Genomic DNA, 27239 nt, shown 5'->3' on the forward strand with positions numbered 1-27239 from the left:
TGATTGATTAATTTGGTTTTACTTCACTTTTCTGCCACTTTTGGTTAATTGCGAAAATGAGGATGAGTGATGATATGGTAAAATTGATGAAGGAACACGCACAAAAAACCGAGGTTCGAACCGGGGACTCCTGGAGTTGTAGCCATGGAAATCGGTATCCCACGAGATAGAAATAGACATGAAACAAGGGAAAGTTTGCAAAGATCCTGTAAGAGTTACCAATAACCTAACATCGTGTCTCCGAGCATAGGAATCAAACACTAAATGGAAAAATGCAAAGAAAACATTCAAAAGACTAAAAATGTTTTGAAGAACGCTATAAATGTCATAAAATTAGATTTAAATCCTTCCCTACCGTAAGGAGACAAGTTTCCACTTTCCCCAATTTGACTGGAGGCTCCTTTGAAGTAAGCTCATTGGGGAAGGGGGAATGACGCAGGAAGGAGTAACTATAAATAGCTTAGCAGGATAAAAAGGTAACAAAACAAAACACGGCACATCTTCCGTTTGGCATGCATCTTAAGTGGGTCGCTTAAATCCATCTTTTTTTTACTTTCGCAGTCTCCATCGACGGTGTAAATCACAATGGAGAGGTAACAAGAACCATCGACCACTCACAAAACAGAATTTATTATTTAATTGACTTTTTGTTTGCGTTGGCACATAGGCTGTTTTGCTGCCTTGAAAATATAAATCCTCTTTATCTAAAAACCTTACTTAAAGTTAAAAATGGGTTGTAAAGAGCTCCATGAGAAAGGTTCAAAGTGCAAGTTGTACAGGGACCTGGACGGGACAAACACAATGCATTAAAAAGGGCAAAATATGTATTATCAAAAAGGACCTCCTCGATGGCGCTGTAGTAACGTCGTCGCCTTGTAATCAAGGTGTCCCTGGTTCGATACCCGGTGGAGGTGGTTCGGATCCCATTTTAAACTGTAGGTCCAGTCCCGATTGCGTACTTACAAACCCTATAGTGCTGCAGAACCTGCAACCATATTTGGCTCCTGATTGGCTGTCTTCCGGAAGTTAATGCAGTGTTCCTTCAAAGTAACTCTAGATGGCAGGGTTCAAATTGACAGTGTAGATTTCAGACATCCATCCTAACATGATGGGAAATTCCTTTAAACTGAGATTGATTTTTGAGCACATTTTTAAAATTATTACACAAAAATGGTAGTATTTATGACATGTCAAGTTATTAAAAATTTCTCCTATACTGCGGTAGGTAATCACTTCACATACGTTACAAGCGCTTTCAGAAATATTAAAAATTATTGTTTTTCAAAGGCTTATTGATTTTATAGACAAGAAAGGATTCAATTGTATTTTTAACTTTTTCCATATTTTTCCATACATATATATATATTTCTTATCATAATTTCGCCAATTTGATTACAAACTTCTTTACTAAATAATCATGAGTTTATTTTTTGCTGTAAACGACCAGGCAAGAAAGTAAGGGCACAGAACATAAACACTTCCGGTGCTCACAGCCAATGAGAAAGCGTTATATGCTTATGGTTCTGAAGCACTCCAGGGTTTGTAAATACGCGTCGCGATTAGCCTTCCTGTGCATAAAATGGACTTAAAATACCAAATCAATCAATCAATCAATGTATTATGAAACGGGTATCGAACCCGGAACCCCTTGATTACAAGGCGACGACGCTACCACAGCGCCATCGGTGAGGCCCTCTAACTATGTAGTGTCAAAGAATATGTAATATTAATAATAATCGAGTATCCAAGCAATTTCAAGAATTCTACTAGATATTTATTTTATTTGAATATATTCAAGTTAATTTTAAAGACATAAGTTGTTTAAATTAAAATGTGTACAAAATGTATAAACTCAAAAAAGCACACCAACGTGTACATATTTAAGAAACCAATTTTGTAAACTATTACTTTTCACATCACAAATTATTGTAGAATATGTAAATATGTAAGAGAGCTTTTTGTAATTTTCGAAACAAATTGTAAAAATAGCGTCTACAGAATGAACAATTGAATGAAAATACTTAGTTACTTTTGTACTTTTTGTCCAAGGGAACAAACATATTGTGTAACTTGCTACGTAAAGTCGAATTACTTTCGGAACATCTCCAGCGGACTGCGCGAGTCTGTCTAGCGAGCCTAGTGGGCGTGTAGAACGTGAGCAAGGGGCTTAGCGATACGTTCTGGGTTGAGATGACGTCAGCGGCTCGCTTGGTTAATTGGCTGCTTCGAGAGTTGTGACTCGTTCCGAAGCTTCAAATGCATAACTGCCAAAGATGTTACGGAAATAATCTCCCTCTACAGGAAAACAGTTTGTTTTCTTGTCTACCGATGACAAGTTTCTAGGTGCTTTGAATAAACCTGAAAACGAAACGAAAATATGTAACCAGAAGGGGGAGGGGGGATAAATTCTAGCATCTTCGGATAAATAACAGTTCCTCTTTTCTTTTGTCTTCATCCTGTCATTCTACTTGGCAGACAATTTTAGGTGACCGTAAGTACAGAGCATTCCCTGACATTCGCTACGAGTTTCGGCGGCAAGTTACCCGGCATCAGCGCTTGTCTTTCCCGGTGAACGGTTCAGCGACAGTCGGTAGAGTCGGCTATTAAAATTACAGTTTTCATATTGTGTACTAACATTTGACTACAGAAGGTGTTGAAAATGATGTCCCTCTGCTGCAACACATTCCTGGCATCTCCGAAGGAGATTGTCATTTACACGTGCAAGTTCGTCTACTGTAATTCTCCCGATTTTTCGTACAATACTCTCTTTTAACTCACGGATGGTGTGCGGATTGTCTTTGTATACTTTATTTCCCCATTTTCTTTCCACTTTTATTCAGAACTGACCCTGTTACTCTTAACTTTTTTACGAGGTTTAATATAAGCGACTGACGTGGACTCCTTGACCGGGAAAGACAAGCACTGATGCCGGGCCGCTTGCTGCCGTCTCTCGCAACGAATGTCAGGGAATGCTCTGTACTATGCATCTCATTGATCAGAAAATATGACATCACATGAGATACAAATTTTCTTCATCATGTTTCACAGATCAAAAATATAGGAAAAGGGATCAAGATTGGGAAGAAATACCGAAATATGTTGTTGTCCGTAAAGTGAATTACTAAATATGTAAAATATGTAATATCCTGGCAAATATGTAAAAATATGTAACAGAAAACTAATGCAAAATCATGTCAGATATATAATTCGTTGAAATCTTCCTGTTCAAGTTATGTATCTATAAAGGAATGGAATATGTAATTACATACAAATCTGAGCTCTAGTCATCATTAGCCAACATGGATGATAGACAGCTGAGAAGATTATTTTGTATGACGAAAGTAAAATCCGCACATTCAATAGGAATATTGCAAACATTTAAAATAACATTACATACACGGCACATTGGAGGGTCCAGCCCTTGTAGCAAATTATCATCCAGTCGTGAAGAGGTCATTTTAACTCGAATTCGAATTGGTCACACAAAACGAAAGTAGAATAGTGACAGACATATGTATTTTTATTTTTTTTAGAAAATGACACTTTTCTTGCTCTTAAGTGGATTGCGACAATGAGGATGAATTATGATTAGCTGAAGTTGATGACGAAGAAACATCCATGCCCATGAGAGAGAATCTAATCTTCACGTCCACGTTATGCTCAGATTGTTACTGGACTCCGAACCACTGATATATTTTGATTTGATTTATTTTACTTCGCTTTTCTGCCACTTTTAGATAATCGCGAAGATGAATGATGATATGATGAAGCTCACAAAGAACACCCATGCCCAGGGCGGGATTCCAATCCTGAACCCCTGGCGTCGCAGCGCGATGTGCTAACCACTCCGCAACGGGGGCCGGCGATAGGGGTGGGCGAGATATAAAGTAAAATATTCACAATTTCAATTTTTAATCTTCAATTTAGAACTTGTTAAAAGACAGAAATTGTAATGGGGGTAATTTAAGGGGGTTCGTATTTGCTGCTTTTTCAGCTCCTCTATCCTTTCATCTGAAAATTTTGATTTTCTCAAAATTTCTGTATTATCTCTCCCACATCCAGAGAATATTTGTGGTCCCCTCCTCTGCTTCCCCTCGCTATTTTTTCTGACGTCACTAGGGACCCAATGCTTCCATTAAAAAAAAATGTCAAATATGGTAAAATATGCCATTAATTTTAAATAAGTAGGAAGCTTCAGCAACTCCTTTACGATCATATCCGCCCCCTTCTTTAAAATCCTTGGAATGCCACTCCATAGCTTCTATTCTTTTTCCGTCGTTGTGTAGACTGTCGTCTCGTGCATGCAACAGTACCTTTCAATTCTTGTACATTCAAATGGGGTTCCCCCGGATGACTGATCACTGCTTACGTAAGAGTGACGTCGGATTGAAAAGGGCACGGCGCTTGTGCCCCTCGTGGAACCTGACACATGGGTGTCCAGTAGGAGACTGAATCGGGGTCAAGAGCGAATCTACAAGTTTATTTTTTTCCTTTCGTTTTTTTCCCGCCTACTACATCGAGACGTTCGGCGCACCCATCCATAAAAACCAGGCTGTTTCCATTCATTGCGCAGTGTTGTGGTCGGTAGCAGCTTGAAGAGATTAGCTTATCGTCTGCCGCTCAAGTTTCAAACCAACCGCTAGATGGCATCACGTAAGTATTTACATTCTTCTTTTGTCTAATCTTAACGTAGCTCTAAGACTTGAAGTGCAACTCTTCTCATTAAATGTTTCTTAATTATTTCACAAACACGCGAAGAGCTTGCAGTACTTGCAAACAAATTCTTACAAGTAATAAATATAGACGTTACAATTGAAGTAACTGAAATATGTAGCTATAATTATAACTACGTACAAACAAGGTGTTTCTATTAATGTTATGATATACAGCTCATGATTAAATTAGCAGTTAAAAGTCGTTTATTAATTGACATAATTATTCAGCACTTATTTGAATGATAATCGGTCGCTCTATCCCATCTCCCTATCTCGAAATACCAGGATAAACGTGGCCACTCGGGTTCGATACCAGGTGGGTGTAGGCATAGTGGTGTGGATCCCACTTTAAACTGTAGATCCAGTCCCGATTAGCATATCTGTGTAGTGGACTTAAAAGCTAAAAAAAATCAAGCTACAGTGAAAAAGTTTCTTGTACGAGGTCTATCTATCCCAAGAAAGTGAAGTCATATAAGTTGAGACATTCGTTGTTTGATTTGATTTGCTTTATCTTACTTCGCTTTTTGTGCCACTTTTGGCTCATTTGCGAAGATAGAGATGAGTGATGATATGATGAATGCACACTCACAAATATCCATGCCCAGGCCAGGATTCGAACCCGGGACCCCTGGCGTCGTGCTAACCACTCCGCTACAGGGCCGGCTACACTCATTGTAACTTCATAAGCGTCATACTTTTATTTAAAAAATATGTGACATCATTTTCGAGACTCCTGGCAGATAACGAGAAATGAATTAATCGAATTAGACAGGCATTCTTATCATGAGACTTGTGTAAATATTAGAGGAGAAGGTCTAAATATGGGCGAAGGTTTAAATATGGGCTTTGGAGTTATCAGCGCTGCTGGGTGCTGCAGCCTGGCAGAAGCTATTGGAACGGGTTTTCTGTCAAGCACAAAGGTTGCGGCGCCAATTTGCAAGAGAAAGTGGTGGTTATTTTCGGCCTTGGACGCTGTTATAGAATTGCGACCTCCGAAACCCTTTTGCAAGTAGGTCTTAACTCAGCGTTTTCTGAATTCTCATCTGCTTTGTATAGGTTATGATATTAGCGGTACATAAAACAAATGTGGGCTTTTATAATACCATGATTTGTTTGTGAAATATGTACCACAGAGAGCGAAAATAAATTGAAGAAGAAAAATAGTGTGATGGTCTAAATATGGGCTATGACATGAGGTCTAATGTCGAGATCACATTTTCAACAAATATTTGGATGTTTTTCTTAATTTCGATTTTTCCCATTCCGCGTGATTTTCAAAACAACAGATTATTCATAAATATGACTTTTTATAATGTTTTAGCGATAAATGACTGTTTTTTCTAAATTTTAATTGCTTTTTGTGATATTGCCACTAGTAGCCCTTATTTAGAGCATTTGAAATACATCATTTCACCATTTTTTGGAAATACCTTTTTTTAAAAAAAATGGAGGCCTTCTATACTTTAGCATGCTATTACATTTAAGTATATATTTCATAGATATGCATTTTAAAGGCAGGTGCTTTATATATTAATTTTTTCCTCTGAAAATGACAACATATAATGGGGGCCCATATTTAGACCTTTCCTTCTAATAATATCGTTGGCATTAGTCACGCACGTGGGTACTCCGATTCATTCTGTATGCAAGCGCTTTCTTATAAGTGTTACACCAACAGGCCGCTGTGAAGCGTAGTCGTTTGGTGAAAGCTGTATGTGACACCTCTTCTCAAGAAGCGCTTTTCCCCTGATGTCACATCCGAGTGAAATTTTGGCAAGCTATGGCCCACGCGTCTGGCGCAACCACACTGATGGAAGTTTCCGTAAAAATATTACATTTCACCGTTAAAATTCATCAGTCTGCCTGTTAATTTTCAAAAACTGGAAATAGCAGGGTTTTTTAAAATTTAAATTTGTATCTTATCATGCATAAATATGATTATAATTGCATGTATCATAAATATATTTTTCACAGACGATCCCTTACAATCAGTGGCGGCGATATGGGGGGGCAGTTGCCCCCACCTTTATGCAACCTGTGCCCCTGCTATACCTAATGGATCAAGGGAAAGTAAACTGCCCTTTGCCCCTTCACTTTTTGCCCTTTTGCAATTTTCCCCCAAATCGCCGCCACTGATTACAATTACATTAATTAGGTTAGCTATGTAATGGCCGTTTTTATATTAAAACGTGTAATAAAGGGGTCTTGGGTTCGATCGCAGGTGGCGGCACATTGATCCCAATTGCTGATCAGCCTATCTCTGCAAAACGTGGACTTGAAACAAAAAAGAATCAAACTTTAAGAACAGTTATTGTGCAGTTGCATTCATATACATTATATATGAGTAATATGTTGTAGCTGTTGTACTTTTATTATATAGGGTGAGACAATCAAACGGGAAGATTTAAAACAATCACAAAAATAGAGAGCAAATATTAGTTAATGTTTGAACATGAATGTACTGTACATGAGTTGAAATTGCTAGTGTACCTGAAAAATGTTCATTCTTTTAATATGGTGTCAGTAAGATGGCATCCTAGGTCTTGCACACATTGTCGGAGTCTCAGAGTAAATCCGCCCATCCGAAATTAATCCACACTCTCTCCATGAAACGCCTCTCCATTCAGAAAAAGTAACAGTGCGGTGTGCATTATCATCTCGTGGAATCATCGGCCCCTACTTTTTCGGAAATGAACACGGTAACACGGTGACGGTAAGCGCTGGACGTTATGCAGACATGTTGGTAGCCTTTCCTCGATGGCTATGACCCAGATGAAGAAACACTCTTCCAGCAAGATGGTGCAACTAGCCATACTGCCAGAGTGTCTATGGATGTGCTTAGACTCGCATTTCATGGTCGTCTCATCAGCACATTCGGCGATATTCCGTGGCCTGCCCGTTCACCCGATTTGACGGCTCCTGACTTTTTCCTTTGGGGTTACCTCAAATCCAAAGTATTCTAAGACAACCCTCCCAAGAACCAGGGATGATTGCAAGGGGCGAATTCAGCAAGAGATACACAACGATGCTACGAAACGTCATGGGCGGATTTACTCTGAGACTCCGACAATGTGTGCAACACCTAGGACACCATATTCAAAACATTTTTCAGGTAGCTACACTACAAGGTCATTAGATCGAGACTAGGGTTCTCATTTAGTTTTAAATCTGTTTTAAACAAATAAAATGCTTACTAAATTGTGTCAAAAAGACCACTCTGTCCACGTGGTAGAGTAGCTACTCTGGTTTTCGAAATACGATAATTTATCGTGAAAGCAACAAAATATTGACATTATCAACTATGTGCAGTGTGTTTTACCGCGTTTGTTACAACCTGTCCCGGTTCCCGCGCTAGCTAGTTGCTGGCTTTTCTCCGTGCTGGGGAAAGTCAAAGCCAGGCAGCCAATTAAAATACGCAACGTCGCAACAGCGTCTACGTAAGCGCCTTTCTTCTGGCTTCCATTCGCTCCTCGCTGCCCAGCAGACCATTTTTTCTTCGTTTCCCATTGGCACCAAAACTGTCGAGCGATCGCTAGCGCGGGAAACGGGACAGGTTCTAACAAACGCGGTATAAGTGAGGAACAAAACTGTTTCATCCATATAGTATTCAATTTTGAAAATGGTTTAAATACTTGTAAAAGAAACATGTGTGTTTTAAACTTGCCCCACGAATATTCACCACGATATGTTATTTGTTAATTGAACATACATTTTCAGCCACTGAATAGATTTCTGTGCACAGTAAACAAAATGACACAGATATGATGAAAATACAAAGCTACAAAACACGCAAATAACCACAGATTATCACAACGTTTTAAACAAGTCTAAAAAAGCATGTTTAAAACACTAGGTTTTAAACATTTGTAAAAAAGACAAAGCCGTGTGTTTTAAACATTTAAAACAAGTTGTTTTAAACATGCCAACCCTGCTCACAAATTATACTCATGCCCAGGCCGGGATTCGAACTTCTTGTAGCTGCTGTTATAACCACTCCACCCACGAGGTCGGCATATTTTAAATGTAGTTTGAACCGTCCCACCCAAGTATTCGTTCAAGCGAAGACGTGAAATCTGCATCCAGCCATATTGTCCTTTTCTCCGCATCTAACACTTTCACCTGTGGCGGCTCCACAGCCTTGCACCTGCCTCAAGAGGAACCACGGGTCGGTGGTTCAAGGTGGAGCCCTCCTTGCAAGGGTGTCGCCGCTGGGTGTTCGCCAGCGAGCATTTAATAACGGAATTAATGGACCGATTAGTCTGTCGATCTTGTTTCCCTTCCTTCAGGGGCCATTGTTGTTGTTTACCTGTGGGAACTGCTCGAACAATCGCAGTCTGCATGCTCCATCGGTCACAGAAGCACAGGTGACCTACACGGCAAGGACGCTCATTACGAAAGATGGTTACGTGCGAGTGGCAAATTCTTGCTATTTGGTGCCGCTACGTGGCACAGCGCGCTACGACGCCAGAGATCCCGGTTTCGAATTCCGGTCCGTGCATGCATGTTCTTTGTGAATGTCCTTTTATCATCACACATCATCACTCATCCTCATCTCCGCGATTAGCCAAAAGTGGCTGAAAAGCGAAGTAAAATAAGTCAATCAATTTTTCTAGCTCCATTAATTTTTCAACTTTCTTCGACTTAATTCCTTTTATTTTCAAATTCACTGCTAAAATTCTTGTATTGTATATGGTTTTATTCCCATTGTGTTTTATTGTACAGAGCATTCCCTGACATTCGCTACGAGACTCGGCGGCAAGCGGCCCGGCATCAGCGCTTGTCTTTCCCGGTCAACGGGTCGGCGACAATCGCTTATGTTAAACCTCGTAAAAAAGGTTTAGAGCAACAGGGTCAGTTCTGAATAAAAGTGGAAAGAAAAACCAAGTATACAAAGACAATCCGCACACCATCCGTGAGTTAAAAGAGAGTATTGTAAGAGAAATCGGGAGAATTACAGTAGACGAACTTGCACGTGTAAATGCCAATTTCCTTCGGAGATGCCAGGAATGTGTTGCAGCAGAGGGGCATCATTTTCAACACCTTCTGTAGTCAAGGTTAGTACACAATATGAAAACTGAAATTTTAATAGCCGACTCTAACGACTGTCGCTGACCCGTTCACCGGGAAGGACAAGTGCTGATGCCGGGCAGCTTGCCGCCGATTCTCGTAGCGAATGTCAGGGAATGCTCTGTACTTTCTTGTTTAATTTCTTTCTAATCTTCAATTTTATTTTATTTTTTTATTTTAATCTGTAATTTTTGTGGTTAGGTGGTACACCAGCAACAGCTGTACCTCGCCCAGCAATAATAAAAACAATTCAATTTAATTCAACCCAGGGATAGCTCCAATTTTCAAATTTGGAAAAGAGGTGCAAGCGGTAGCCTGAACGTAACCAAAAGTCAGTCTCGCGTCCACGTAGTACAGTACAGCCGTGTAACTGCCATATGCTAGACCAATGAGGCTCACAGTCAATATTATTCTCTGCATCGTTCATATATGTTTGTAATTAGCCCCCCCCCCTTTTCCTCTCGTCCATTTCATTTTATCACCACCCATCCCCACTGTCGCGATTAGTCAAGATTGGCAGAAATGCGACGTTAAATAAACCGCATCACTCAATCAACCAATTAGAAAAAGGTTTTCCACTTTGTGTGATCCTGCATTTGTAACGTTTTCTGTGCTATAGTTTTATGGCGCAGTGGTATCGTCGTTGCCTTGTAATCAAGTAGCCCCGGGTTCGATTCCCGGTAGAGGCACATTCGAATCCCACTTTAAACTGTAGGTCCAGTCCCGATTAGCATTACTGTGCATAAAGTGGAGTTAAAACACCAAATCAGTCAATCTGTTTATCTTTTCTTGTATGTTTCTACTTTGCTGCCTTCACTTTTTGTCTGACATGAGTCAGCCCTCTCTCCCTCTCTCCCTCTCTCTCTGTTTGCGAGTGAGGTTTCATTTTCCTCTTTCTTTTCTCTATCCCTCATTTCTTCTTTTATATTTTCCTTAAAATTTGTCTTCATTATGATAACATGTAAAAATGATGTTAGTGTATATCCTGCTTAAGCTGACATCTTCCCGATTCTAACCCCTTTAGGAAATTGTTACGAATAGCCATAGCAAGTGGGGACCGAACCCCCTGGAAAATGAATGTCCACCTTAAAATTATATATTTCACACACAATTTCATTTCAGCCACAGTGATTTATGTTAATTATTACAAATACGTTGAAGGAACATGATAATTTCAGACTGAAATGGTGTTTCTTGAGAGGACATCACTATTTTGGGGGGAAATATGCCTCCTTTGCTCCCCTGGAAAAACATTTACCTTGCTTGCCCTCTCTGGAAGAAATCCTGCGGATGTCCATGTCCAAAAGCGGCTGAAAAGCGATGCTAATTGACAAATATCAAATCAAACACTGTGACTCTATCCGGTATAGAACCCAGGACCTTTTCATTACAAGGCAACGATGTTATCGCTACGCCATATGGGAGACCCATATGCTTATTGCTGCCGTGTTCCAAGATCAGATAGCGAGTATTATTTGTGCAAGTCCTTGGAACGGCTATTAGCTCTGATGCCTCTCCTAGGTAGGTGGCGTGGTGGTCGCCCACTGACGATTTCTAAACGCACGACGTTACCCTTGGGTGAAAGTTGGCCCAACTCTCCGTATTTAGAAGAGCGACTTCTGTGATGAATAACGGTCGGCCTTCGAGCCTTCAAGGTCAATAACATTTTCCCACGCTGGCCATTCGCAGCATTGCTATTATTATCAAACGGGCCACTGTCTATATGTAAACATGTTTACTTAATGTATTGATAAATTGATTGTAAAAATGTAAAAAAAAAAAGGTAAAGTGTTCCCCTGTGCTTAGCACCACGCCATGAAGGCGTATAGGGGGTGTGGGGGTAACGTCCCACACTTTCTTGATCCGGTCATGAGTGGGGGTGATGTGATCAGCACCACGCCCCTGACCGCCTTTACCCTCCAGGGTTTCCCCCAGGTATCCATGTCATTCGACGCTGGGTAGGCAACTGAATTGATTGTAATGATTTATTTTACTTCGCTTTTCTGCCACTTTTGGGTAATCGCGAAGATGAGAATGAATGAAGTTGATATGGATGAAGGGACCATCACACATATATGGACAGGACACAACACGAGCCTCAGAGATGATTCTACTGGCTGTGAGTCCAGACGCCAGGGCCTCGCTAGTCTGTAAAATGCAGTCCAGAGTGTACTACGTGGGAGTGAGTTTGGCATTTTGGTGTCTTAAGAAAGGGCCACCGTTTCTATTTTCGTTATTTACCGTCGCTTTTTCTTTCACTTTCGGCTAATCGCGGCAATGACTATGAAAGTGATGATACTATTAAATTAATGAAGACACACTCACAAACAACATCAATACATAGGTCTGGATTCGAACCCGGGATCCCTGGCATCCCAGCTCGTTGTGATAACCACTCAACCACGGAGATTGGCTTAAGCTCGCGTAACGCTATTTTCATGAAGAGAATAGGGTCATACACTCATGTGCCTTCATTTTTCCACTCATAAATACATTCATTTCTTCCGCAAGCAAATGAACCACTGTGTCCTCTTTAAAAAAAAAATTGGGCGCGCGTACGTTTGGAATGCATTAAAATCTTGATGCAGAAATCGAATTTTCTTTTGTAATTATTTATATATTACTGGTTTCAGTGGCGTATACTGAATCCAAGATCTGGGCTATCTCACTGGCACGTGGTCCTAGGCTATGAATAGAAATAAGTTTACCAACTCATAGGAAATCAGGTTGCCAACTCATACAAAATCAGGTTGCCAACTCATAGGAAATCAGGTTGCCAACTCATAGGAAATCAGGTTGCCAACTCATAGGAAATCAGGTTGCCAACTCATAGGAAATCAGGTTGCCAAGTCATAGGAAATCAGGTTGCCAACTCCAGAATCACCATCATCTCACTGATATGAATAATTTTGTTTACAATTTCTGATCGATTTTTCTCCCGTATTTTATTCTCTAGACTCCAGGCTTAGTAGAGAGCATAGCTAGCCTAGAATATACGCTCCTGATTGGTTTCTATCTATGTAGGCTAAATGCGACTATGAAAATCATTAGCGGTGATTGTGCTCCCACCCTTTTTGCCAATTTTTGCCCCTGTACTACGGCACTTAATGCTAAGCCTTGTCTACCAACAGAAAGTAAACTGTCCTGCACCCCCCCCCCCAGTTTTGGGATCCAGCTGATGAATGATGATTAGATGAAACATGAAACACTCATCCAAGAAAGAGCGAGACTCAAACCCGTTGTCGAACTCGTGAATCGTCTGGTGCTGAATCCCGATGTAAAGTTCTGTCCTGTCTTCAGTTTAGTTCTAAAAATAAGAACCTGCTTGTGATTACTGCTCATCCAAGATGAGAACAACCCCGGTAATCTCGCGAACTGAAGTGGACAGTCATTTGTTTTCTCCTTTCGCCTGTTCCCGAGTGCACCGTTGCACTCCTCCATTTATTTGTAGTAATCAAGGGTCCCGGGTTCGATACGTGCTTCGGATCCCATTTTAAACTGTTGGCCCAGCCCGATTTGCCTAGCTGTGCATAAAGAGAACTCAAAACACACTTCATTAGCCTAAATTTCAACGAGTGAAGATTTATTTTTGGGTAAACGAGAAAAAAACCCACTGATATTCAACATCATGCCATGAAGTGAAGGTGCGATCCTTTCCAGAGACATCCAAATGTCAACCTCTCTTCCACGTAGAACAACCTGGACTGCATTTTGCAGACTAGCGAGGCTCTGGCGTCTGGACTCAAGCCAGGATAATCCTCCGTGGGATTTGAGTTGTGTCGTCTGCATATGTTTGTGATTGTCATCCATCCATTTCATCATATCACCATTCATTCTCATCTTCGCGATTACCTAAGTAAAATAAATCATATCAAACATGAAGTGGCTCGGTATGAAAGAAAGAAAATAGAAAAGTATGCGTAACTCTGGATACCATAATGTTTTTATTGCATTAGAAAGTTATTATTACTAACATTTTATGCATATTTTTCTTATTTGGGCAATATAGGGATTCGGCCTTCACGAAACTGTCAGAATGGCTTCCCGCGACGTGCAATTTCGCCATAAATCGCTTCGGCTAAGGAATTAAATGAAAGCTCTATTGGGTTCAATGACGCTCGGCTCCTCAAGGCCTCACGTGGGGCGTAACGTATGGGATCCCAGAATGCATTCCTTGCGAATCGGTCCTCCTACGCACAATATCTACGCACCGACGCTCCTTCGCGTTCGTGTAGTGCAGTGCAGTGGGTCAAGGTCGTGAAGATCATATGGTCGGCGCTCCTATTAAATACCCTACCACGGTCAACAAAATAATCTGATGGATATGCACTAGGCAGTAGCAAGCATACTGAAAATATGCAAAATAAAAATGAACATCAAAAGCCCAATGCAAAATGTCTTGCATATACCGGGTGTTTCAAAAATACTTGCAGGGTTACGAAAATTTATTGCAACTTATGTTAATGAAACCAGTCCAGAACGAACGGGTGACACGCATAGACGGAGTTCTGGCCTCCCCAACTTAAAAAAAGACTAAAAAAATAACACATGATTAAGTTCACTAACTACATTTTTGTTATAAAGCCATACCGCAAATCTTGACGTTTGGCATGATGGCATGTACGGTAAATGCGCCGCAATAGCGGGTCTTAGACGATTTGATTGATGTGTACAGTTTGAAGAAAGAAAAACGAAAAATGACTTTGTGTTGAGTCAACAGTTACTGCTGAGGCATCAAAGGAACTTTTCAATTTAATTTCTCTAAAATTTCTGAAGCTTACTATTGTACCGTTATTTTTTGAAAGTAATACGACTATTGTATCAGTAAAAAAGTAATGTACTGTTTTGCTTCTTTTAAAACTGACAACCAATATACTAATTAATATTTGTTTACTTAAGCGAGGAAATGTTACATTTTCAAATCTAAAAGGCCTAGAACTCAGCGTTTTTAAGTTGTTGTTTTTTAAATTTCCGGGGGAAGGTCTCCGGACCCCTTATAAGCTAGGGGATATTCAACAACCCTCAGGTACATCATATGTATCTCCCAGAGTCTGGCCCTCCCAAAGCAAAAGCTCAAACTCCGCCCATGGTCACACGGCACGCATCAACACGATAGTCTAGTTCTTGCAACACTTGCATCAACATTTGCCTGTCGATAGCGTCCATCGCCGCGATGATATTCTCCCTTAGGGCTCCGATATCACGCGGCGTCAGTGAGACGAATACAGTCTTCATGAAACCCCATAAAGAGAAGTCGCACGGTGTAAGATCCAGTGATCTTGGGGACCAAAACATTGCACAAAACACCGTGAGTGATGTGGGTGACTTGAGTATCGCCTAGCGGCAGGGATACGAACTCTCAGCTTAAGGCGAGGAGGGACAATTACGCACTAGTTGGGCATTTATTTCAATATCGTCGGATTGGCCACTGCTATTTAAAAAAGGGTTTAGTATGCAAGAGAGTATGAATTTCTCTCCATGTTGCAAGTGGAAACTATTTTTCAAGTTGATTAGTAAGCTAGACACGATGTTTGAAAAATATCATTAATAAGTATTTACCGAATCCCATGTATTCCTTATGGGAAATCAACTTCAACTTCAAGTTACGGCTCATCAAATGGGAGTTTCGACTTTTCCTACTACTATGACATAGTTTAACGTGCCCTTTTTCCGTCCATGTAATTTTCTACGTCATCGGATGTTTGATATTCCCGAGAGAACGAATAAAATAATGGTTCCATAAGCTTAGTGCATTTCTCCTTGCCTCCTACGGCCATCCTGGCAGTGTTGCCAAACCTGATGTGCATAATAGAGCTAAATTTCACCATTAATATAGCTAAAGAGGACTTTCAAGGAGCTAGATTAACGAAGGCTGCATAAAGTGCCTACTAGGGTAATTTTAGTTGTTAGAGGGGTGGGGGTGCTGCTATTACCGTTAGCTTTAAAGTGATGGCAATTTATTCTTAGTTTTCACCGCCTAGATTTGGCGGCATCACCCATCTCAATAATCCAATGATGTTGATATAAAATCGAAAATAAAGGGTTCCCGGATAACAAAATTGTCATCTTCATCTTAGCCACAGCGCTATATATAAAAATACATGGGGAGGAAAGAAGAGGTGGGTGACGCAGGCTATAGCTATACGAATATCACGTCACGTGCAAAATGTACACTCATGGCAAAAGTTGGTCTTTATGGGCCGGAGCCAGTGGTGGCATCACGGTGGGGCAGAGGGCGGGTGCCACAGTTCACAGTCAAACGAGTGCACGAAAGAGCCAGATCTGGCTCCAAAAGAGCGAAGTTGGCAACAGTGATCAGCAGCTGCCCCAGCGAGAGAGACCTAGGGGAAATTGTCCCTCCTCGCCTTAACAAAACATACACGCACGAACTGCGTTCCTCGATCTTTCTGGACTGGTTTCATTAACGTAAGTTCAATAGTTTACTTGCAATAATTTTTTGTAATCTCTCAATTATTTATGAAACACCCGGTATTTAGCTTACATTTTGCCAAAATAAGCAAAACTCCTGACACAATCTGTAATTATGCACTTCATAATCAAAACAAAAGAAAATATCCCGTTATCGTCCATGTTCGGAGGTGATGAGAGTGTTTAAACTAACGTTTTTTTGTTGCTGTTTTGTGAGAAGAGCGAGGCTTTTCCACTCTCTATCTCTCTGAGGAGTAGAGTGGCGGACACTTCTCGGTTGTATGATCCCATCGGAAGTCACTGGGGTTGTAACAAACCCAGAAGTGTCCATGACTGTACACCCTTACCTTTTTAACGTGTTGTGTACTCGTATGTCCTGTACAAGTAAGTCCCTTTACAATGTGCACTTCTATAATTTCTCAAGGGACTTTTTACACCACCATTTTATTAACACTTCGGTAAGAATGTTTAGATCAGGGGATTTTCACCCAAAAATATTTTAAAATAATCATCGCCATTTATAGCTAAAAACTGGCAAAATATAGAACATATAATTTAGTTGTACAAAAGCACAAAAGAAAATTATTTTTCAAGTGTGCCTTTTCAGTTAATTATATTAAACTTGATGTAACTTATTTATTGATTTGCTTTACCTCGTTTTTTGTGCCACGTTTTGGCTAATTTGCGAGGATGGGGATGAGTGATGACATGATGAAATTGATGAATGGACACTCACAATCATCACAATCATCCATGCCCAGGCCGGGATTCGAACCGGAGACCCCTGGCGTCGTAGCGCGATGTTAAACTTGACGTCATCGCGCAGTGCACTTTGGGAAGAAACCACATGAAGTCGGGCAAACAGATTCGCACATGGAAAGCGAATGAGAAGCTTTCGTACAGCGAGAAATTTGCGATATGAACTGTGGGGAAAAGTGCGTGGAAATCCTGTCTAATAATAACAATTTTTGAACTAGGAGTCCTGATACTATTGTTTATATCTTCGCTTCGCACAATACGAAGACATAGACGCATAGGGTAAGCAAAGTTACGCACATTCTTGATTGAGTAAGCTAAAGAATTAGCAGATTAGCTGAAGTCTCATCGATGAAATCGCAGTTTTATTAAGCAAAGGGCAAATGCAGTAAGGATTGTTATAATTGAAAATTCCATGTGTTGCTTGGGAATATACGATTTTGAGAAATCGTAACAATGTGTAGTAATGAGTGGAGCCTAGTTAAAGAAGAATATAATCTTCTATCTACGCGGCGATTGATCATTGTGTTTTTATTCTATGGAGTTGGTAGCATAACACAAACTATAACTTTGAAATTAAACTTAGCTGTGCTGCCACCTAGCGATGCGCACTGAAATTATATTTCGTTTCGTAATTTCTTTCTTCTACCGTCAATACACGTCGTTGAGCAGTTTCTTATGGATATCCCTTTCATATTATTTTAAAAAATTGATTTAATTCCCTTTTCCTTTCAGAAAAAGAAAGTGTCATCCATGAAATCCACTGGCGCCAACTTCTACGGGCCTGTGGTGCTCGAGCCCATCCAATAATTTACCTCTTATTATATTTTATATTAGAAATAAAATCCTTCCGGTTAAGAAAATGAAATGTTTCACCATTATGCACTTAAAGAATTCTCACAACTTAATTACTGAGTCAGTGTTGTCAAAAGTTTTCAAAATAATTTGTTACATCTCCAATATGAAATATATATATATATATATATATATATATATATATATATATATATATTATATTTACATTATGTTTGTGCTCACACAGGAAAGAGCTTATGACCAAGATGAGCATTGATAGGCATAAAAATTAATCAACGTCCGCAGATGTTTCATCATTTTCCCCGGATCAGATTAGACACTAAAAAAGCAGTTATCTTCGAAATAGGCACTTTGTTCAAATAGGCAAAAACGACCACTGTAAAATCCATGTATTACTTCAGATATGGTCTGAAACGGCTTTCAATGTGAAAGCTTGCATTTTCTCAGCAAGGAACCAACAATAGAACTTAGAGCAAATCCTCAGCCTACTTTGCATAAAACTATGCAATAAATCTCAGAGTTCTGCCCACCCAATATTTTTCAAAAGTTGGCACTACTGATGAGTTCAAGTCCTTGGCCATATTCATTGCTAGCATTACATCATTACCTAAACGCTTTAAGACAAAAAATTAATCTTTGAACGTTTTTAGACAAGTTCATTAATCTATGCATAAAATGTGAAGATATATTAACGGTCTCCCGAAAAATGTTACTCCTCACTTTCAATCCTAAAATTCTGGAATGTACCATCAATCACAGCTCAGCATAATTATTTTGGAATGAAATATAGCTCTGTTTATGAAAACAGAGACCTTGCAACGAGGCAAGTAAGGATCGGGTGGCAAAATGCCATCCTATACTTTTCTTTTTCCCCCTGATTCTGTCGCATTTCTTCTAATGATTCCAGTACTCACTCACTCTGCTGGAAAAGTAGTCTAAAATCTGAACTGCGATTTTTTCGACTTCCTGATTTACGGTTGAACTTTGCCACCGTCTGGTCATGGACTGGCAACGGTGTTTTCACATGCACCAATATTAGCCTCCCAGCTTCAAGGAAACCACGCTAGATGTCAGCACCTCCTACTACGTCCGGCGTTGGGGGAAGAGTTGTAAAGCTTAGGTATCTGGCACGTGGCCATTTGCACACATGGTTGCTATGTGGTTGCCATCTCACTGTCCCCAATTAAAAGTCGCCTTTGTCTTCTTTAATAGTAGTCTTTGACTTTAGAGCAGGGTGTGATATCCGGTAGTGATTGCTGCCACTACAGTTTTGAGTAATCCGATTGGCTGACGTGTCGGATTGTATGACGTGACGTCAATAGTTAGGTTAGGTTAGGCTGGGTTTGGTTAGATAGAAGAAAGAGAGTTGTGGTACTAATTACAACCGTGAAATCCTGGGGTGAGGAGATTTCCCCCAACAGAAACCTCATCCTAAAATATCTCCCCCATCAAAAATTTCCACTGCGACAGTTTTTGTTATAACAACGAATATAAGAAATTAGCTGTGACTTTATAATTGTATTCTTTACTAAGAACAATATATCTAAAACATACACAAGTGTTTTTGAGTGTTGCATGCTTCCTCCCTCCGAGAATTGTCACGCAGTTCACTCTTCAGGCCTTGGACTGGAATTGAAAGTCTTTGGAATTACACTTCGACTGCAGCGCCAAATACGATCAGGAGATAAAACTGAGTACTCGTTGTTTTCCCCACGTTTTAAACACTTGTTTTTCACCAAAGAAATCACGTTGCATTTTCAAATGTTCCTACACATACATTTCCACACATTAGAAGCACTTTAACCAACAACTTGCTGACCCATAACGTATATTCAACCTGTGTTGCTGGCTTTCTACCTCCGCGATTTTAAACAAACGAACAACGAGTGTGGAAATCACGTGACAGAGTCAGCTTCCATCTGCACTGCGAGCTATGCACTTGCGTACTTACGTTCTTGGCGTTTTCGGACTGTACTAGGTGACGTCACTTCCGCCAAAACCATGCTTCAAGTACGTACTTCCTACCTTTCGGACAGAGCCTTAACCTGGTTTTTGGTCCTTTCGAACAGAGCCTCTGGTGACAATTAGTGTTATCATCTTTAGCATGATGTAACATAGTGTGATAATTCTTCTAGCAGCAAATCGTGTGATTCAGCCCTTATCTTCTTCCAGGCTTCCTTTCTTCCCGACTTCTCAACCTGCTGTTCCTGCTCATGGTGGCAGCAGAGGAGAAGTGGGTGTGGAACGGCGACCCGTCCACCAGAACGTTCAACAAGAAGAAACCGAGGCCTCCGTATTACCAGGGTGGCCTCTACCAGCAACCTTACCAGGAGCCATACTACAGGCCCCCATACTCAGGAAGCGGTGGTAATCCGGTGCAAGTGAACCTGAACCAGTTCTACAGCAGCCAAAACCGCCCTCCACCGGTGGTGGTGTTGGACAAGGGACCGGAGTACTACAGGCCACCGCCCACCATCGTGAGGCCAACGCACTACGAGAACCACCATCATGATCTCCATGTCCATCAGCCGAGCTTCGGGTCCTACGAGAAGTACCCTCGTCCCTCACCCGGAGTACTGGTCGGACCTGGGTATGGGAAGCCCTATCCATCCTCAAGACCTCACAATCCAATCTACAACGCCTTTGACAGGTGCAAGTGCGTGCCGGAGTGGGATTGTAAGAGGCCTGGTGTACCGCAGGTGAGCCCACTATTAATTACTACACGCGATTCAAACTATCTTATATGACACCTGGCGGGAGAATTTAGAACTACTCTATCCGGGGTTGAGTTTACTGTTTCACTTTTGTTTTTATCATGAGTATTTGGTACTGAATTTGAATTCGAAGATCATTAGTAGCGCCAGAGAGACAGTTTTTTTTTTTTTTTAATATTGATATTTTAGAATATTTTCGGTCTCAGGAGCAAACCTTGGGCTCTCCTGAGATTTCGGCCTGTGTTTGATACCGGTGGCCACCCACCATTGTGAGAAAATTGGGGAGCTACGAATGAGTAGCATAACCCGGTCATAGCAAACATGCAACAACGACTGGGGGTTCGTTGTGCTGACCACACGTCACCCCGTAACTGGTCGTGTGATCCCTCACCTCGGCAGGTGGGAATGAGGCTGTTACTCCATGGGTATAAAAGGTTGAGGATTTTTAATTTGTTCTTTATACATAATATACCGGGTGTCCCAGAAGTCTTTCCCTGATTACGAACTTTATTCATATCAGTTATATGGAATATAGAGATGTGAAAGTGGTGCCAAAATGTTGGAAAACTAACCAAGTTTGTTTGTTGCAGGTTTCAGTAATGTGGCTGTAGTGTAGCAGTGTCAGTGCCAAGGAATCCGGAATTAATGCTCTTGACATCGGGTGGCATCTTTCCATACAATGTTTCTTGGACTTGACAGGGTTTGGGAATGAAGATAAATTCCATTTTTTAAATACCAACTTATTGACGGCAGATATTCTAGACGAAAGAATTCGGTACATTTGAAAGTTCCTCTGCACTGTTATTGGTGACCGGGTCTCGTGATACCAGAGTACATGCTGAGCTTTTTCCTGATTTGTGAACATTTCCGGTTTTCTGGGCACTGACACTGCTACACTACAGCCACGTTACTCAAACCTGCAACAAAAAAACTTGGTTAGTTTTCCAACATTTTGGCACTACTTTCACATCTCTACCTTGCATATAGCGAATATTAATAAAGTTTGTAATTGGGGAAAGACTTCTGGGACATCCGGTACATTTCAATGCCAAAGATTCATTAAAGGCCCAGACTTCTTTATCTGTTTTATATTTGTTTCAAGCTTTCTTTGAATACAGTACAGAAATTTGGTAACACCCATGACAGCACCATTCCTTCAATTTCTCTAGCAATATTTTATTTTGGTTAATGAAATGCTGCATGAAATTATATTGATGTACTATTTCTGTTTCTGTTATAATTCAGAAATAAAATTAACTAACTAACTAACTCTCTAGCCTTCTTAAACCCGAAGGTTCATGGCTGCAGCAACACAGGCCTTCCATGTTTCCCTATTTTGAGCAAGTTCTATATACTCTTTTCCATCCCTACCGATTTCCCTTAGGTCCATCTCAACGTTGTCCCTCCATCTTCGTCTTGGCCTTCCTACAGGTCTCTTACCATCAGGTTTCCCAACAAGAATCCTGTAAACTCCTCGTTCCTCTCCCATTCGTGCCACATGGCCTGCCCACCTAAGTCTTCTTGATTTAATTATTCTAATAATATCTGGACATGAATACAAATTATGTAGTTCTAAATTATGTAACCTTCTCCACTCACCTGTCTCCTCATCCCTTTTAGGTCCAAATATTTTCCTAAGGATCTTATTTTCAAATACTCTCAATTTATGTTCCTCTTTCAATGTAAGGGACCAAGTTTCACATGCATATAATACTACAGGCAAAATTACTGTTTTGTATATTTTAACTTTCAGTTTCTTAGATATTAAACGAGAAGACAAAAGTTTATGAAGAGAGAAGTAACATGCATTTCCTGAATTAAGCCTACTTTTTATTTCCTCTTTAATATAATTTTCATTTGTTAATATTACTCCTAAGTATTTGAATTTGGAAACTGGTTCAAACGAGTTGTTATCAATAATTAGATTTTGATTATTACCTAACACTTGGTTTCGGCCTGTAAGCATATATTTAGTTTTCTCTTTGTTAACTTCCAAACCTATCTCTTTAGCAGTTTTGAAAAATATTTTAGCATTATTCTTAATTGTATTCACATCATCCCCCAGTAAGTCTACATCATCTGCATATGCTAACAACTGAGTCACACCATTTAATTTTAGTCCTTCTTTAGTTTCTTTTACCTTCCTAACAGCATATTCTAAGGCAAAATTAAAGAGCAATGGAGATAATGCATCTCCTTGTTTTAACCCATCATGAATTGTAAATTTGTCAGACATATTAATACCCACACGAATTTTACTTTCTGTTTCACTGGTGCATACTTTTATCATACTAACAAGCTTCTTAGGTATTCCAAACTCAACTAATATATTATATAGTTTATCTCTTTTGACTGAATCATATGCTTTTTTGAAATCAATGAATAGCTGATGAACATTTTGATTATATTCCCACTTTTTTTCAAGTGTCTGTCTGATGTGAAAAATTTGATCTGTAGTTGATCTGTTACGTTTAAATCCACATTGATAATCACCTATAATTTCATTAGCATATGGGGTTAGTCTTGTTAAAAGAATGTTAGATAATATTTTATATGTTGTTGAGAGTAGAGAAATTCCACGGTAATTATTGCAGTTCATTTTATCACCTTTTTTAAACACAGGAACAATTATGGATTCTTTCCACTGTTGAGGGATTTCTTCTTTATTCCATATTAAACAGATTAATTTATGAATTTGATACATTAATGAATTTCCACCATATTTAATTAACTCAGCTGGTATTAAATCAATGCCAGGTGCTTTGTTATTCTTTAGCCTTTTAATAGCATCTTTAACTTCAGTCAAGTTGGGTTCTGGAACTAAAGGTTCTGCTGTGTGTACTTCATTCACTTCTGATTTATCTCCTACATGGACATTTAAAAGGTCATTAAAGTAGTTCTTCCATCTATTTAGAATATCACTTGGGTCAGCTAGAAAATCACCGTCTTTATCTTTTATCAAGTTTACTTTAGGTTGCCACCCCTTTCTAAATTCATTTACACCTTTATATAAATCTCTGATATTTTTATTTTTGCTGTTTGTTTCAATTTCGTTAATTTTGGTTTTCAAGTAATCTCTTTTTTTACTTCTAAACGTGCGGTTAACTTCTCGCTTTATTCTATTATAATTGTTTAGATTTGTATCATCAGAGTTATTTAACCACCTAAGTCTAGCCTGATTTCTTATTTCTATTAGATTATGACATTCATTATCAAACCATGGCTTACTTTTTCTCGGTTTATGGTATCCTATACTTTCTTTAGCTGCTGATTCTATTGCATTACGTATGTGCTCCCAATTCTTATTTACGTCTGTTTCATTTATATTTTCATCATCATTTAAATCCTGCAAAACATCAAATCTATTTGACAGTTTAATTTGGTAATCTTTCTTAATTCTTTCATCAGTAAACTTTCCTGTATCAAATTTTAGAACTTTTAGATTTTGTTGCTTATGATTTATCACTGAGAGTCTTTCTCTTAATTTAGCAATTACTAAATAATGGTCACTAGCACAGTCAGCACCTCTATGTGTACGAACGTCAATTATACTAGTATGCCTTCTCTTATCAATGAGAATATGATCTATCTGATTGTGAGTTTTACCATCTGGAGAAGACCAGGTATATTTATGGATATCTTTATGTTTAAAAGTGGTACTTTTCACAATTAAATTCTTTGAGGTTGCAAAAGTAATCAATCTTATACCATTATCATTACTTAATTCATGAAGACTTTCTTTACCAATCGTGGGTTTAAATGTCTCTTCTTTGCCAATTTGTGCATTACAGTCACCTAACAGAATTTTCATATCATACTGAGAAAATTTATCAAAGACCTGTTCTAACTCTGCATAAAAATCATCTTTAGTATTATCATCTTTAACTTCCGTTGGTGCATGTATGTTTATTAAAATAATTTTACACCACCTACCCTGTAAAACTGCATATGATATCCTATCATTAATAAATTCTACTGTTTTAAGAGCCGAGATAATTATATTATTTATGAAAAAGCCTGTTCCAAAATTATGATTTTCAGTACCACCATAGAAAAAAGTATAATTTTTAGTTTTACAATTCCCTTCTCCTGGCCACCTAACTTCCTGGACAGCTACTACATCTAATTTATACTTAACTATCTCATTAACTGTACACTGAAATGCCCCAGGCCGGTAAAGGCTCAGAACATTCCAGGTGCCTAATTTAATATCCTTCTTCCTAACGTAGATCTTATCCTTAGTCCAGAGACCTCCCAAAGTAGTCCCCACCCGGAGATCCGAACGGGGGACTATTTTACCTCCGGAATATTTTACCTTGGGAACATCCATGGCCTTATATTGTTGTTTCTTGACATGTGTTTTTACAGTGCAGAGTTGTCAGCTCTACGCCTAACCCCCAATATGAATGGAGGAACTACTACACAAGACAAACATAAACACATTAGACAGCACAACTACTACACAAGACACACACAAACACATCACAACTACAACAAAATATAAACACAAACACACCACAACTACTACACAAGACAAGCACAAACAAATTAGACAGCACAACTACTACGCAAGACAAAACCAACATACTAGACAGCACAACTACTGCACATACATACTAGACAGCACAACTACAACACAAGACACATACATACACACCACCGATACTACACAAGACAAACAGAAACACATTATACAGCATAACTACTACACAAAATAAACACAAACACACTAGGCACTACAACTACTACACAAGACAAACCCAAAAACACTACACAGCACAACTACTGCACAAGACACACAAACACATAACAACCACTACACAAGATAAAACACAAATGCACAACTACTACTACACAAGATTATATATACACACATACACACACATACATACATATACATACATATGTGTATATACACACACACACACACACACACACACACACACACACACACACACATATATATATATATATATATATATATATATATATATATATATATATACATACAGGAATAGGGTTAGAAATGGTGCCAGAAGGGCGGATAAACACAAATAATGAAGGAGACAGCAAACACCCACCACACGAACAGAAACAATCCAACACCCCGCGACCCGAGTCGCATTTTCAAGAAGGAAAATGCGACTCAGACCGCGAAATACCGAACCACCCCCATCCGCGCGGCAAGCGCCTACCGTCTCCCTCACTATTTGTGTGTGTGTGTGTTTGTGCTTATTTTGTGTAGTAGTAGAAAAAAGAAAGAAAAACGGACCAAGAATGAAGGAGCTAGTGAACCCACACCAAGCAGTCACGTAAACTGAGTGCAATGGTTGTTCCTGCACAACATGTGGACGAGTGGAACCCCATATGCGACAGTTCTGAGTATTCACTGCACCGTCCAGAGTAAAATGCGCCTCGTCAGTCCACAGAATATTCCCCGGCCACATGTCAACCACTTCCATTCGTGCCAAAAACCGATGGGCAAACTCACGGCGCTGTAGAATATCTTGGGGTTTCAATTGGTGCACAGTTTGAATCTTGTAGGGATACCAGTGTAAAATGCACCGCAAAACCTTGCGAACTGTTTACCAGGGGAGTGACAATTCACGTGCCACAGCTCTAGCACTGGTTGCAGAAGTTGAGGCATGTGCTGCACGGTCAGCTACAGCTACAGCAACTTCGTCCACAACTTCCACGGGGATGGGCCGCCTTCCTCTCCCTGGTGCAACACCCAATTCACCTGTTTCCTCGAATTTCTTCATCATCTTCTTCAGCCCATTAATTGACATGGGCCCTCTTCTCAGCCCTTTCTGTTGGCGATATTTCCGCAGTGCAGCGTTACTATTGCTCCCATTCTGGTAAAACAACTTCACTAGCAGTGCACGGTCTTCCTTCGCAATAGCCATTGCTTTTTACACGGGAAAAATCAAACTTTTAATGTTCGGCGAACATTCACATCACTAAAGGAAAAAAAGCAACAAGCGTCACCAACTAATAAGATAATAATAATAACCAAGAAATAAAATTAAGTCACATTAACTTTACAGTTAAAAAATGGAGAGAAAATGTAACACAGATGACAAATGGATTAGCCCGTTTGTTTCATAGCTTGCAGAGTTAGTCTATAAGACTTATTACTTTGTTCTCTTTCAGGGATCTTGTGACTTCGACAAGCAGTACTGCTGCTATAACACTCGACCGGGGCCAGAGTATGGAAGGCCGTACGGGGGACCACTGGCATTTCCCCCACGCCAGTCGGGCTACGGAAGACCAATCGGAGGCGGGTTCGGACCCTCGCCGCTCGAGGATCCTGATTTCGTTGGCCCTTACGCTCGCACAGCTGTAAGAAGCGTTGCGATCAACAAGACGACAAGTTGAGAATATCACCCTCCACCATTTCAAGTGTCTATCGTATCTTCTGTGCCTTAAACAAATCGATGGTGTGTTGTGCCTTGCAAAATAGCTGCCCCCCCCCCCCCCCCCCCAATATTGAAAATGTTCGTATACAGCACGAAATACACCCAGAATTGTTTAGAAGACTGCATATTTTTATAAGTTATTACTATATTGTAATGGTAAGGGTCTTTGGGCTATCTAGCTTTAGACAGGGATTGACTTGAATGCGTTACGGGTAACGCTATTAATAGTCTTACACATTTTTTAATTTATTTTCTGTTCAAAATAGTTTGCAGTGCGAACACTTTAGGACTCACGTCGTAAGTAATTTCATTAAAAAATATTG

General features: G+C 39.8%; 2 protein-coding genes across 3 annotated transcripts in view; one reads left to right on the top strand and one right to left on the bottom strand.

Moving 5' to 3' along the window:
• galene (potassium two pore domain channel subfamily K member galene) overlaps positions 1–27239 on the bottom strand; it is a 111279-nt gene that overhangs the window by 55408 nt on the left and 28632 nt on the right. The window lies entirely within an intron of this gene.
• On the top strand, positions 4575–26964 carry LOC145992228 (uncharacterized). The gene is made up of 3 exons (XM_083128560.1): positions 4575–4653; positions 19956–20482; positions 26651–26964. Exons 1-3 carry the CDS (start codon positions 4644–4646, stop codon positions 26873–26875), a joined length of 762 nt encoding a protein of 253 aa, XP_082984686.1. The 5' UTR covers positions 4575–4643; the 3' UTR covers positions 26876–26964.

This window comes from Lepisma saccharinum, chromosome 9 (assembly GCF_977018435.1).
Source record: "Lepisma saccharinum chromosome 9, izLepSacc3.1, whole genome shotgun sequence".
In the NCBI taxonomy this organism is placed as follows: domain Eukaryota; kingdom Metazoa; phylum Arthropoda; class Insecta; order Zygentoma; family Lepismatidae; genus Lepisma; species Lepisma saccharinum.